Here is a 12,100-nt window from a genome sequence, read left to right on the forward strand (position 1 = left end):
CAGATTTATTCGTTCAGAAGATTTGTTCATATGAGTAGGGGATACCTTACGCGCCCATCATTCACTCATAGTGCCTATTCTTAACACCTTCACTTTTTGCTGTTAAATATGTTGAATTCGATTTCTTACTATTCCCAACTGGATTGATATTATGCGCAGCGGAGGTACCCATTTCATTTCGTAGCAACACAGAATTTTCTACGTTCTTTTTAGGCGCATAATACATGTCATTCGTGTTGTCCATGTCGTTTGAATTGTTTTTCTTACTAAATCGTTCGTTCAGTCTTTCTCCAAAGGGCTCACCGAAGGGTTCTTCGTACCGATTTCCAAACCGGTCGTTTACCAATTTCGTGCTCCAGTTGTTCCTCTTATTATTGTGTTGCCCCATCGCCTGTCTATTCGACTTGTAAAACGTCCCCTTGTTCATTTCACTTTTCATGTAATCATTCTTTTGGTCTCCAGCGTGATACTTGTTTTTGTAAAACCCATTGTTGCTACTGAGCTTCTTAGTGGTTATGTTGCTACTGCCGAATCGTTTTCCCGCTGGTCTTTTTTCGTAATAGTTTTTTCTGTTGAAGATTCCGTCGCTGACTTTTTCCTCGCCTTTCTTGTTCTTATTGTTTGCGCCGTATTTTTTCATAGAGGGGAGGACGCTTGCATCATTGTTATTTTCGGCATTATTGTCGGTGTTATTGTTGACGTTATTTTCAGCGCTTATCTCGACGTCTGTGTCTGTATTTTCTCCTAGCTTTTCTTCCAACTTTGCGCCCTCGATTGCATTTTCGACCGCTTCCTCTCCTCCTCTACCCCAATTGTCCTCCTTCATACCAGGAGAAGAACTCAAAAAGGATTCCTTGTTATTCTGTGGACCATTTTTGTGCAATAAATGCAAAGACCTTTTCTGATGATTTGGGCGGTAATTATTATTTCTTTGGTAGTATTTCTTTTCCCCCTCATGGGCAGCGCTTCTATTTAATACATCCATGTTATTCTTTGAACCTGAGAAATAATTACTCTTTCCACTGTTATAATTATCGCCCGCAATGTGGTCCACATGTTCACCTTTATTTCTACGACTAGAGAACCCGCTCCTACCTTCGATCAACAGTTCCCCTTCATTTTCTATTTCTGAGTTCGTTTGAACATCCCTTTTGCCCTTACTTCTTGAGGTATCCTCCTCTTTGGTGTCTCGGCTTCTTAAAGTTTCTGCCATATGGGAGAGATTTTCATGGCTGTCCTTTTCCACACCACTGTTGGTGTAATTTGAACACAGTTTGTATACTTTTATTTCATCCTCAAATATTTCACTGTTGTTTTTTTTCCTGTTTTCCTGATTAATGTATTCTTCTAACAGCTTATTATATCTTCCGCTCATCCAACATTCGAATTCTTTAAAATTAGAAGAGAGATTTACTTCGCCTGCATTGCTATTCCTTTGATCTGTTTTCGGGGTCAAGATTTTCCTTTTATTTTCTGGGCCATTCGAATGTTTTTGCTTTCCGCTATTTTTTGGGTTCTTATCTTTCTCACCTTGTAGTGAGCTTCTGTGATCCTTCTCACCCTCATTCGATGCTGCGTGGTGGTATTCATTCCTGTTTGTGGATATAGAACTTCTTGCGGAATCTCTCGAATGAGAAGTAAAAGGCTTTTCTCGTCGTTCTATTTTTTTTACATGTGCACCGCTTCCTTCTCCTTCCCGTGTTGGATAATCTTCCTTCTTGAATTCCTTTCTCCTTATCTCCTTCATTACGTCTTTTTCGCCACTGTTATTAATCTTGCTTCGACCACTGTCGCTCATATCCTCTTTGGAGATAAAACTCCATTTATTTCCTCTTCTAATGTGATCGGAATTGCCACCAGCGCTGATGCTCTCTTTTTGGTTTCCCTTACCATCATTGGTATGTGTAAATTTAGCATAGGCTTTGTTATCCTGGTCAATATTAGCGTGGTGTGAAGGACTACCTAAGGCAATGCTATTTTTCTTACCAACGCGGGGTTTATTATTATGAGTCTTTTCACCACTATTGTTGTACGTACGAGATGAGGAAGTAGGATTGGTCATGTGTATGCCCTGTTTGTCCATCAACTCGTTGCTATTTCTACTTGTGTCTCCTTCTGTAAGCACTTCATTGGAATCATTTTCATCATCCCCGTTGGCCTCCTTCCCTTTTGTATCGCCACTAATGGGTAAGTGTTTGCTATAATTAGTATTTTCTGTTTGCTTGATAAACGAATTCACCTTTTTTTTACTAGCACTACCGTTATGGTTACCAACATTTGTGCTGTCATTTCTTTCAAAATAATTCGCGTCGTATTTCTTGGCGTAATTTTTCCCCATCTGAAATCGCGAGTCCTTCTGCTTCACGCCCGTTGATTCTTTTTTGTTCTTAAAATTGTTTCTTCTAAAATTAGCGCTTTCGTTTTTTCCATTTTGTTCGTATCGCTCGCACCGTTCGTACTCCTCATTCTGATTCATCCAGTGCGCGCTGTGGTCGTGGCTGCTCCTCTTTTCCCCATACCTGTTGGTGTTATCCGTGGGTTCTTCATTATTCCCGTTACGATGATAATTCTTGTAGTTACTCATTTTATAATTGTCTGTGTTGTGGGAATTATCGTTCATTTTTGCAGAGTTACCCATTGGGGCTGTACCACCAACATTTTTGTATACCCCGTTAACTGCGTTTCTATAACTGTACGAGTTGCCATTTTTGAAGCCTCTCTCATTTACCCTATGTATCTCATTATTTCTACCGTGACTGTTTTTGCTGCTGTTGGGGGAATTACCTCCATGAGTGTAACTATTTTCATTTTTGTAATTCTCTCCATTTCTAAAGTTATCCCCGCTTGTAATGTTGTAATCCTCATTTTTGTCTCTGCACCTCTTCCAACATTCCTCTCTCTTACTATGGCCAGCTGTTTTGTAGTTCTCACTCTTTCTGTTGGAGCTCCCAACGTTGGCATTGTTTCTTCTTACCTCCTTCTTAAAGAAAGTCCCATTTTTGGCATTATTTAACGCGGGAAATTTTTTGGAATTTCCATTTTTCTGATTCATCATGTTATTGCTGGTTGATTCTTCATTACTATTTTCCTTATCCTTCTGATGTTCACTTCGCTTAATGGGGCAGGTATTTCTACTACTCCCGCTCACTGTTCTGTTGTCACTGGAATTTCCATGATCATTCGGGTGATCATCTTTTGGACCCTCTTCACTCTTTCCTTCTTCCTCGGTTATTACGTCTAAATCATCCTTCACTATACCTTTATTTTTATTTCTATTGGTATTTTTATTCTGCCTTATGTTCGCGCTATGAATGGATTCGCTCGGTTTCGCCCCCTCTCCCATTGTTGCATTTTCCTTCTTTCTGTTTTCAGCCTTTTCATTATTTTGTTTGGCGTTATGCGTTTCTTCCTCATAATTATTCCTACCCTTTGGGGGAATATTAGAAGGTGGAACTTCCACGGAAGTGTTAATTTTATTCTTGTCGTCATTTTCCCCTTTGGACGCAGAAACTCTTTTGTCATTCGCAGGGGGGTCTTTGCTCACATTCTTTTTGTCGCACGTTGGAGGACTCGTTTCGAATTTCTCCTTTTCCTCTTGGGTAAGAGGCACCTTATCATTCTGCAAGGAGTTCCACTTATCATCATCGTTGCAATTTTTATTTGGTAACAAATTACTCCTGTCTTTTTCTTTTACTTCACTTTTTGTTAACACTCTGTGTAATGGTTCACTATTTTCCCTTCCCCCCAATTCTCCGTTGCTGCTTTCGTTTTTGTCTCCTTTGTCTTTGTTTTTGGTACCCCATGCGACACCACTATGTTGGTGATCATTATCTCTCTCCTTCGAGGCATTATTATGGTTACACATGTTACTGTTTTTATCATTCGCCACACTTTCCATGGTATTCTTTACGGGGATATCCCCTGCTGCATTGGTACTACCTTTATAATGCACTACTTCATTGCCTTTCTTCTTCGCACCGTCTGTGGTGTTACTATCAGTTTTAAAAACTTGCGTTTCTGTTGTGCCTTCTTTTAACACACTTTGATTAATTTTTCCTTTGAGCTCTCCATCCACAATTTCTTCAGAGCACCCACTTGCGTTATTGTCCTTCTTAAGCATTTTCACCTTATTATCATCTGTGTTCATCAGATTGATGAAGGAATTTTCCTGGTAGTTATTTTTGTTTTCCTTCTTGGAGTGATCATACATTCCTGTGCTTACATTTTTCTCCTCTTGCTGACTGCTCATTTTCTTTTTATAAAGGGAACTTTTCTCTTTTTCTTTGCGTTCTTTCCTCTGTGTTTTTTTTTTTTTTTTTTTTTTTTTTATATATATATATATATATTCCTTTCAAGGTAATTTTTTCCAACGCGGGATTATGAAGCGTGTGACTCTGCCTACGTACATAGCGATGTTTATCTACACGGAGACCTGTATCTGCATGCCGAAAAGTGTTGGCATGCAATGAGGGGAGGGTAAATTCACGTGGGCGTTGAGTAAAGATGTGCGAAGTGATGATCCAATAAACATTTAGCATACACACACCCCGTATTCTCTCAAGTACCTTTTTCAGGTTCAATTTTTAAGGAGAAAATAAATAAGGATAGCATAAAGATGGCAAAATGTTGGTAGAAGAACGTAACAGAGGGGCAGAATATAACACTTCTGTTTCTGAAGTGTACAAAAAAATTATTCGACAAAATATTTTTACTTGTAAGGGATGTGTTTAAAAAAAAAAAAATTCATTTACAGGAACCTCTTAAGACATTCACCATGGCGACAATTACGAGTAAGGTCATGTTCAAAAAAAAAGGAGAAAAAAATTTAATAACTGAATTGAAAAAGTAAGGACATGAGAAAGTGTACACTCTTAATCATATGAATGTCATATGCGCAAGGGTAGGTAAAGCAAAAGTGCAATACTTACATAAATGAATGAATAAAATTGTCGCAAAATTCCACTTTTAAGAAGTTCTATTTTTCTTTTTAAAGGAAAAACAGTCCGCTTTGGGAGGGAAAACATTCGGTAGAAACGAACTCTCGGCAGGTTAACAAAATAAAAACGATGAGAACGGAAAAAACTCCTCATGAAAGAGATCACATCTATGTTCTCATAAACGGCAAAAAGGATCGCACGCGGCAAAATGCACGTATGTATGTTTTGCATAACTGAAGGCGCGCTTCACCCATACAAAGCGAAAAGGAGCATAAAAATTATATATAACCAAAGAATGGCATATGCATATATATATTGTTCGCGCTTAACGTAGTATTTTTTCCTATTATCTCATCTTCGCTTTAAACACCTTTTTTACATTTCCTCTCTTTTTATTTTGTACAAACATTCGTATTCTTCCCCTTTTGATGCTACTCTTTTTTATGGTTAACTTTTTTTTTTTTTTTTTTTTTTTCCCTGTGTTTGGTTATATAGTGCCATTTATTTTTTGGATAAAAAAAAGTAGGGTTGGTTGTTAAATGCATTTTCTTTTTCTTTTTTGTCACATTTGGCTACACTTTTTTTTCATCTGGTTCGGAAGGCATTTTTTATAAAACATCGCTTATTTTTCATTTTTAAAATACCGCTTTTTTCTTGTCCTTCCCCCCTTCATCGTGAAGAAATAATTTAACGAGAGAGAAAGGAAGGCTATATATTTTTATCAACAATTTCCAAAGAACTGAGAAAAAAAGAAAAAAAAAACTCGTTATCTGAACGCATCCAGGATTCGAAATTTTTTTAAGCGGCCCGCACACTGCTTCCTTGAAAGTGTGAAAAGATGCCTTAAATTGGCAAATCACAGCGGTGTAGAATCTTATATTTTATTTTATCCACCACAGGCACATTAAACGAAGGTCGCAACCATAACACTGTAACACCTGCTTACACCTTTTTCCGCATCGCTATGGTACTGCGGCACTTTTGTGTAGAGAACAATTGACTAACCATTCTGGATGATATATCTAAAAAGTTTCACTTTGCAAATAGGCTAAACATTAAAACAATGAATATGGAAAAACGAGTTCAGTTCAGTTCTCTTTTTTTTTTTTTTTTTTTTTTTTTTTCTGCTTCTCCCATTGCGCACACCTTCGTACTACGTTCAAAATGCGCAGTTCTATTACACCCTTTTTTGTTAGAATATTTGGACAAAGCGATGCGGTATAGTTCGCTCAACGTGATTGCCACGAGGCGGGTTGTATCTGGAAATGCCAGAATGGAAAAAGGGCACAAAAAAAAAAATGGCACAATAGAGCGACGCTCATTACAGATATAACGAATTATTAAAGACAAGACAGCGTAGAAATGCCATGTGTGCACATATGCACGTAAGTATAACACATGCATTTGTATGAACACACTGGCGCACAAAGGATAAGACGCGAAAAGCAACTCCAAGAAACATACCTTCAACAACATAATCAACAACATAATCAACAACATAATCAACAACATAATCAACAACATAATCAACAACATAATCAACAACATAATCAACAACATAATCAACAACATAATCAACAACGTACGTTCAACAAATTGGTGGGTAAAAAAAAAAAAAAAAAAATGTTTTAACTTTTGTCGAAAAAACATTCCCTTTTGTTCTACATCTTTGCGCTTACAAGTGGTATGTTTTTCGGAGCAGCTTTGAAGGGAGACAGAGAGAGATGCTTGGCATCACGCGTCTTGTCCTCTTATGCTAGTGCTTCTTCCCAAACGAGTGTGCATAATGTATGGGTACACATGTAAGTATGCGCATCGGCATATACATGCGTTTGGGTAAAACTGTCAAAGTGAGTTCGCAACACCTTTTCGACAGCCCTCTAAGAATTCATCCTCCTGAAAATTTCCTCCTGTCGACTTTTCAAATCCACACCTTGAAAAAGTATTCTCGTTTTTTCAATGGTCTCCTCAAGATACTTGTGAACCATATCTGAGCTCCACTCGGCCAGTTGCTTGGACGTTTTGATATCGTCGTCATCCTGACTCTCCTTTTTTATTTTTGACAAAGCTTCATCCTCAAGGCGTGATATATTTTCGAACCCCACTTCCAAGTCGGAGTAAATTGGGTACGCCTGTATGTTGCCTAAATGGGTGAGAGGGGAAATTCCCACCAGGAGGGACACGCGGACAATGTAGCGGCATGATGACAAAGCAGCACGTTATAACGCCATCACGTTAGTACATTAACACGGGCAAGAGGTGAACAATTAAAATAAGATGCTTCCACTTTGGACCAATTATCCTCCATGCAACTGCATGCTTTCGCGGAATTACCCATTTCCCCCTCCAAGTACAATCTCCTATTCTTCGCGCTTTTTTTTTTTTCGAAAATTTTCTCCATTCCGATATCATTTCCTTTCTCGACTTTCATATGCTTCGTCGCTGCGGCGAGGGGTGAAAGATTCAGGAGGGGGTGCAGATTTTCTGCACATGGGTATGTTTTATTTTTTTCGGGTCGAATTGATCCGTTCCACGATTTGGCAAAGAAGTATATTCTTCGGGGGTGGGGGGGTACCCTGCTGTGGACCATGCTCTATGCCACTTTCGCACTAACCGTTTAGCCACTTCCTATCATTCATTTTGATAACCTTTTCATTTTTTCTCTTATTTCTTGAGGTAAATTTCAGGGATATTTTTTTGTCCAGTGCTTTGGCGTCATTCGTCTTGATGATTCTATTAGACGCATTCTTCGAGAGGGGCAAAGCCACATTGCCTATGTTACTACATTTGTCATCGCGTAATACATAATTGCAGTTATTTATTTTTTTCAAATTAGGTTTCACTTCGTAATTGTTCATGCTTATGAGTTCTCTTCTTTGCATGTTGTTGTTCAGGTTTGAAAAGGACACCTTTTTATTTCTTTGAATGCACGTATTAATGGTAATCCTCTTAAAATCATCTATATCGTTACGCAGTTTATTTATTTTAAAGCGTAAATTTTTCATTTTGTCATTCCACTTAAGACATAACACGTCCATGGCGGTTTCCTCTAAGTGGACCTTTCTCGAAAGTTGGCTCGCGAAATAGAAAAAGGACACATAAGTTATTACACGAAAAAAAAAAAAAAAAAAAAAAAAAAAAAAAAACACACGTATGCCCGCCAAATTGTGAAAAAAAAATAAAATAAAATACAACGTGTGGGGGGGTTAAACAACAATCTGCTTATTTAGCCTTTTTAGAATGATATTACTTTTACAATATGTGTGCCTTCACAGGGACAACGTTGAGAGAAAATGTGAAACGTTCTTTTGGAAATTCCTCCGCGTTGGCAATTCATTAATGGAGGGGGTGAGGGTTAGCTTTATGGTGGACAGCTATACACATACATTATTTTTTTTTTTTTTTATATTTTTTTACATATGTACGTACACCGTTCTTACCCGTTGGTCATCCGAAATACGCACATATGTAGAAACGAGAGAATGTGTATCCACTTCACCAGACGCATTTCCTTCCTTCGACATGGTTTTTATCCCTAGTTTAACTCCTCACCCCTGGAACAAACTATTCCCATGAACAATTCCTACATTTGTATTTTTGAACAAATAAATCACTAAGGCTACTACTATTTGAGAAACAGGTGGAGCAATAATTCCTCTCAATGAGGAGTTGTTCCAACACGATGAGGACATAGGCATCGGTGGCGGCGTAACATATTTGACTCTCCATTAATGGTCTTCTACTCCAGTTGGATAACTGCAATTGTTTATTTAATTTTTTTCCAAGGATTTGTTGGCACAAATGATTCAGACTCTTAAAATGAATCTTATCACTTGTGTTACTTGGATGTACATTGATCTTTCCCCCCAGATGATCACCATCTCCATGTTTCACTCTGCCCTTGAAGTCGCGAAAGCTACTTGTTGTTACCTGTTTAAATAACTCAATGTTATTCGTATCAATTATATTTCGGTTAAACAATTCAGCGGAAACAGCACTATCCGAAATGTCCAGATTGCTCCCACTTTTCTTGTGAAAAATTAGGGGGTCCTTCAGATCGGTCACATTCAGGTAGGTATACACATTTGATACTCCTTGAAAAAAAGAATTTAAAATACGCATGTCGCAGGAGAAGTTGTAAAAGAGCTTACAGATGAACGGGTTTTCAAGTAACCATTTAAAAAACGATTGAATTAAAAGTTTGTAATTATAATCCATCACTAGCAGATCGATTAGGTAAATATGGTCCATTGTTGCGAGTGAAATGATGCTAGCCTTTTGGTTTCTGTTCCATTCCACATCAATGCCAATGTAATACTTCTTCTTTCCCCCCCTCAAGTGGTTATTAATATCTTCTGCAGTTATTATGTGGTTGCATGATTGGGATGTGTACACGTTGTCATCGTTGTATATGTTATCCATCCAGTGTTTTTCCTGAGCCAACTTTATCGTTCCTATCATCATATTCAAACTTTCTACATTAGTTACTATTTTTATGTTTCTCATTTCTTCTGGAAGCACGTAGTAGTCACTGTATGGATGGAGTGGCTTCTTCTCCCATGAGACGCAAATTCCGTCTCGAATTCCTCCGTTAAGGGTTCCTTCGTTGATGGTTCCTTTGCTAAGGGTTCCGTCGCTGCGCGACCCCCCTTGGGCTTGTTCCTTCTCCTTTGCCTTGCTTAGCAGTAGGTACTCCCGCACCGCGAGGTATCCCCAGTAGTCGGCAAAGAACCCTGCACAGGTTGGGCGGTGAAGTTACGAGGTGAAGATAGGAGGTGGGTGTTACCAGGTGTATATTACACTGTGAAAAGCTAAGTTGTACAATTGACTCGGCGAACAGCCTCGCCAAATGGCCTCAACAAAAAAATATTTTGTCGCAAAACGCAGCGGAACGGGAGAGAGCCCCACCTGATGATTCATCCACAGATGTCAGCCATCGATAGACGCCCCTCTTCAAATCCTCGCACTTGATTCCATCCAAAAATAAGAAGAGACAATTCTTGGACTGAGCTTGTAGTATATACTTTAGCAGAATCCTGCAGTTATAAGCGCTGTTTTCCTTAAAGGGAGAACTAAAACCTATATGCTCATCAGACAGAAAGAAGGAGGCTAAGGAAATGGCCTGACAGAAATACGCTCGGTTGTTTAAAAAGTTACTAAATAGATAGTCCACATTGCGAGCAGTCAAGCCTTCCCTCAACAGGTGGTGATCAAAGGATATGCACTCTAATATGTACAAGAATTTTCTATACTTGATAATTTCGCACATCAAATTGGGGTCTAATCTGTTTTTATGTCTTTCATTATTTTTAAAAAAAAAACATAAGCTGTTTAGCACAATTTCCTGGATGATGTTTTTTTTATTTTTCTTCAATGAAGGACTAACATATTTTACAACTTCATCGTTAAAAATGCAAAAAATATACTCGCCATGTATTCCTTTATCTGCAAAAATCTTGTGGTAACACCTGATCAAGTTGGTGTACACGTTTTTTATGTTCTCCTTATACTCCTCTGCTGTTTCTACATTTTTAAGATTCACAAATTTTAAAATGAAGAAAATCAAGTTCGCCACAATGGCTTCGATTTCTTTGCCCCTACATAGGGGGGGAAGAATGTCGTAAATTTCTCCCTTCACGTAGACTTTGTTGTCGGTACAGTAACAATGACTGTATCGCTTCCTGCTCGAAAGGAGGCTCAAATTAACTCTCATAAAGGTATTCCCAACTACATTTTTTAAGTAACTCCTTTTCCAATTTGTTAACTCGTCGAAACAGTCATACACATCAAGTACGACATATTTTTCCCGGCGAAATGGTAGACTCGTATCGCGGTTCACTTCGAGCGTACTTCTCCCCCTTGAAAACAGATTCTTAGATTGAATTCCTCCATCACACCTGATCACAAAAAACGGAGGTTGCCGCTTCGCCTTCAATTTCATTCCCCATTTTTGCATATTTTCCGATCAGCACTGTTCATAGCGAGGAGCTTTTCTTTTTGTCATCTAACAGGATTTTATAAAAACGGTAGAACCAAGGCCAAGTGGAACAAAGGGAGGAAGTTTTGATTCCACTAGGGGTAATAATTGCGCGGAATAATTTATTCACATAAGGGTGTGCCCATCGTTTGTTCGCTTTTTTTTTTTTTTTTTTTTTTTTTTTTTTTCAAAAATGGGGGGAAAAAAAAAAAAAAAAAAAAAGCATACGTTTTTTTAGCCTAGGTGGGGCTAATCCAAAGTAACGGACACCGCAGAGAAGGGTAAGAACGACCAAATGGCATGAACCAAAAAGGCAACTTATCACAAGTAGAAATTATTCCTCAAAGTAATCTCCACAGATGTTGTTTCTTCTTCCAACGTGTGTACACTAGGGATTCTTTTGTTCCACTCCATCTGTTGCTCATTTTTTTTTTTTTTTTTTTTTTTTTCATATTGACTGTTCTTTCCACCTGCCCGAAAAACGCATTCCATTTTATGATTTTTTTTCTTTTCCACCACAATGGCGTTCATTCGTTTCCACCGTTCGTATCCATATGCCGAACAACTCACTCTCCATTTCTGCGCATGACCCACTTACCTACCAACACAAAGGATGATTAAACTTTTGTATTTAAGATAGCTCCTAATTGTTTTAAAAACTTATGAACAAACAAACATGAAACTGACAATTTTACATAATGAAACAAAATTGAAGCTATCCCCCTGGTGGAGGACAAGAACGACGGGAAAGCTGATCACCACACACCATGGTGCCATTCCTCCGTTCGCGTAGTAATTTCGGGGATGTGAAAACTTTTAATTAGGAAAATGAAACTAAAATGCATATGCGCTGGGGGGTATATACCCACACAGAGCTGCAAAGTATATAATTACAAATACACACAAATACAAACACGTAGAAAATAACACACATGTATACACATATAAATACAGAGCGGAAGGATTATATAACGGAAACACCGGGGGCCGGCAAAAGTGGACAAAATGAAGTAAATTATAAATACTTAAAAAAAAAAAAATAAAATAATAATTTCATTAAATACAACAGGCAGGGGATGCAATTTCGTGAGGGGCGAATTATCCCCGGTAAGGAATTTTTTCAAATGGGCCAACGCAGTAAAGTCGCGTTACCTGTACACCCGTAAGAATGTATCCACATGGACAG

General features: G+C 38.3%; 3 protein-coding genes across 3 annotated transcripts; all 3 read right to left on the reverse strand.

The window, feature by feature from the left end:
* Positions 1 to 61: 61 nt before the first annotated feature.
* PKNH_1108600 (conserved Plasmodium protein, unknown function) lies at positions 62 to 4,249 on the reverse strand (the record flags this gene model as incomplete). The annotated part of the gene is made up of 1 exon (XM_002261226.1): positions 62 to 4,249. One exon carries the CDS (start codon positions 4,247 to 4,249, stop codon positions 62 to 64), a length of 4,188 nt encoding a protein of 1,395 aa, XP_002261262.1.
* A 2,568-nt stretch (positions 4,250 to 6,817) lies between these two features.
* PKNH_1108700 (conserved protein, unknown function) lies at positions 6,818 to 7,975 on the reverse strand (the record flags this gene model as incomplete). The annotated part of the gene is made up of 3 exons (XM_002261227.1): positions 6,818 to 7,080; positions 7,272 to 7,379; positions 7,552 to 7,975. The coding sequence occupies 3 exons, from the start codon at positions 7,973 to 7,975 to the stop codon at positions 6,818 to 6,820; spliced, it is 795 nt and encodes a 264-aa protein (XP_002261263.1).
* A 526-nt stretch (positions 7,976 to 8,501) lies between these two features.
* On the reverse strand, positions 8,502 to 10,893 carry PKNH_1108800 (3'-5' exonuclease, putative; the record flags this gene model as incomplete). The annotated part of the gene is made up of 2 exons (XM_002261228.1): positions 8,502 to 9,670; positions 9,846 to 10,893. 2 exons carry the CDS (start codon positions 10,891 to 10,893, stop codon positions 8,502 to 8,504), a joined length of 2,217 nt encoding a protein of 738 aa, XP_002261264.1.
* Positions 10,894 to 12,100: the final 1,207 nt, after the last annotated feature.

The sequence above is a fragment of the Plasmodium knowlesi genome (genome assembly GCF_000006355.2).
Source record: "Plasmodium knowlesi strain H genome assembly, chromosome: 11".
NCBI classification, from domain to species: Eukaryota; Apicomplexa; class Aconoidasida; order Haemosporida; family Plasmodiidae; genus Plasmodium; species Plasmodium knowlesi.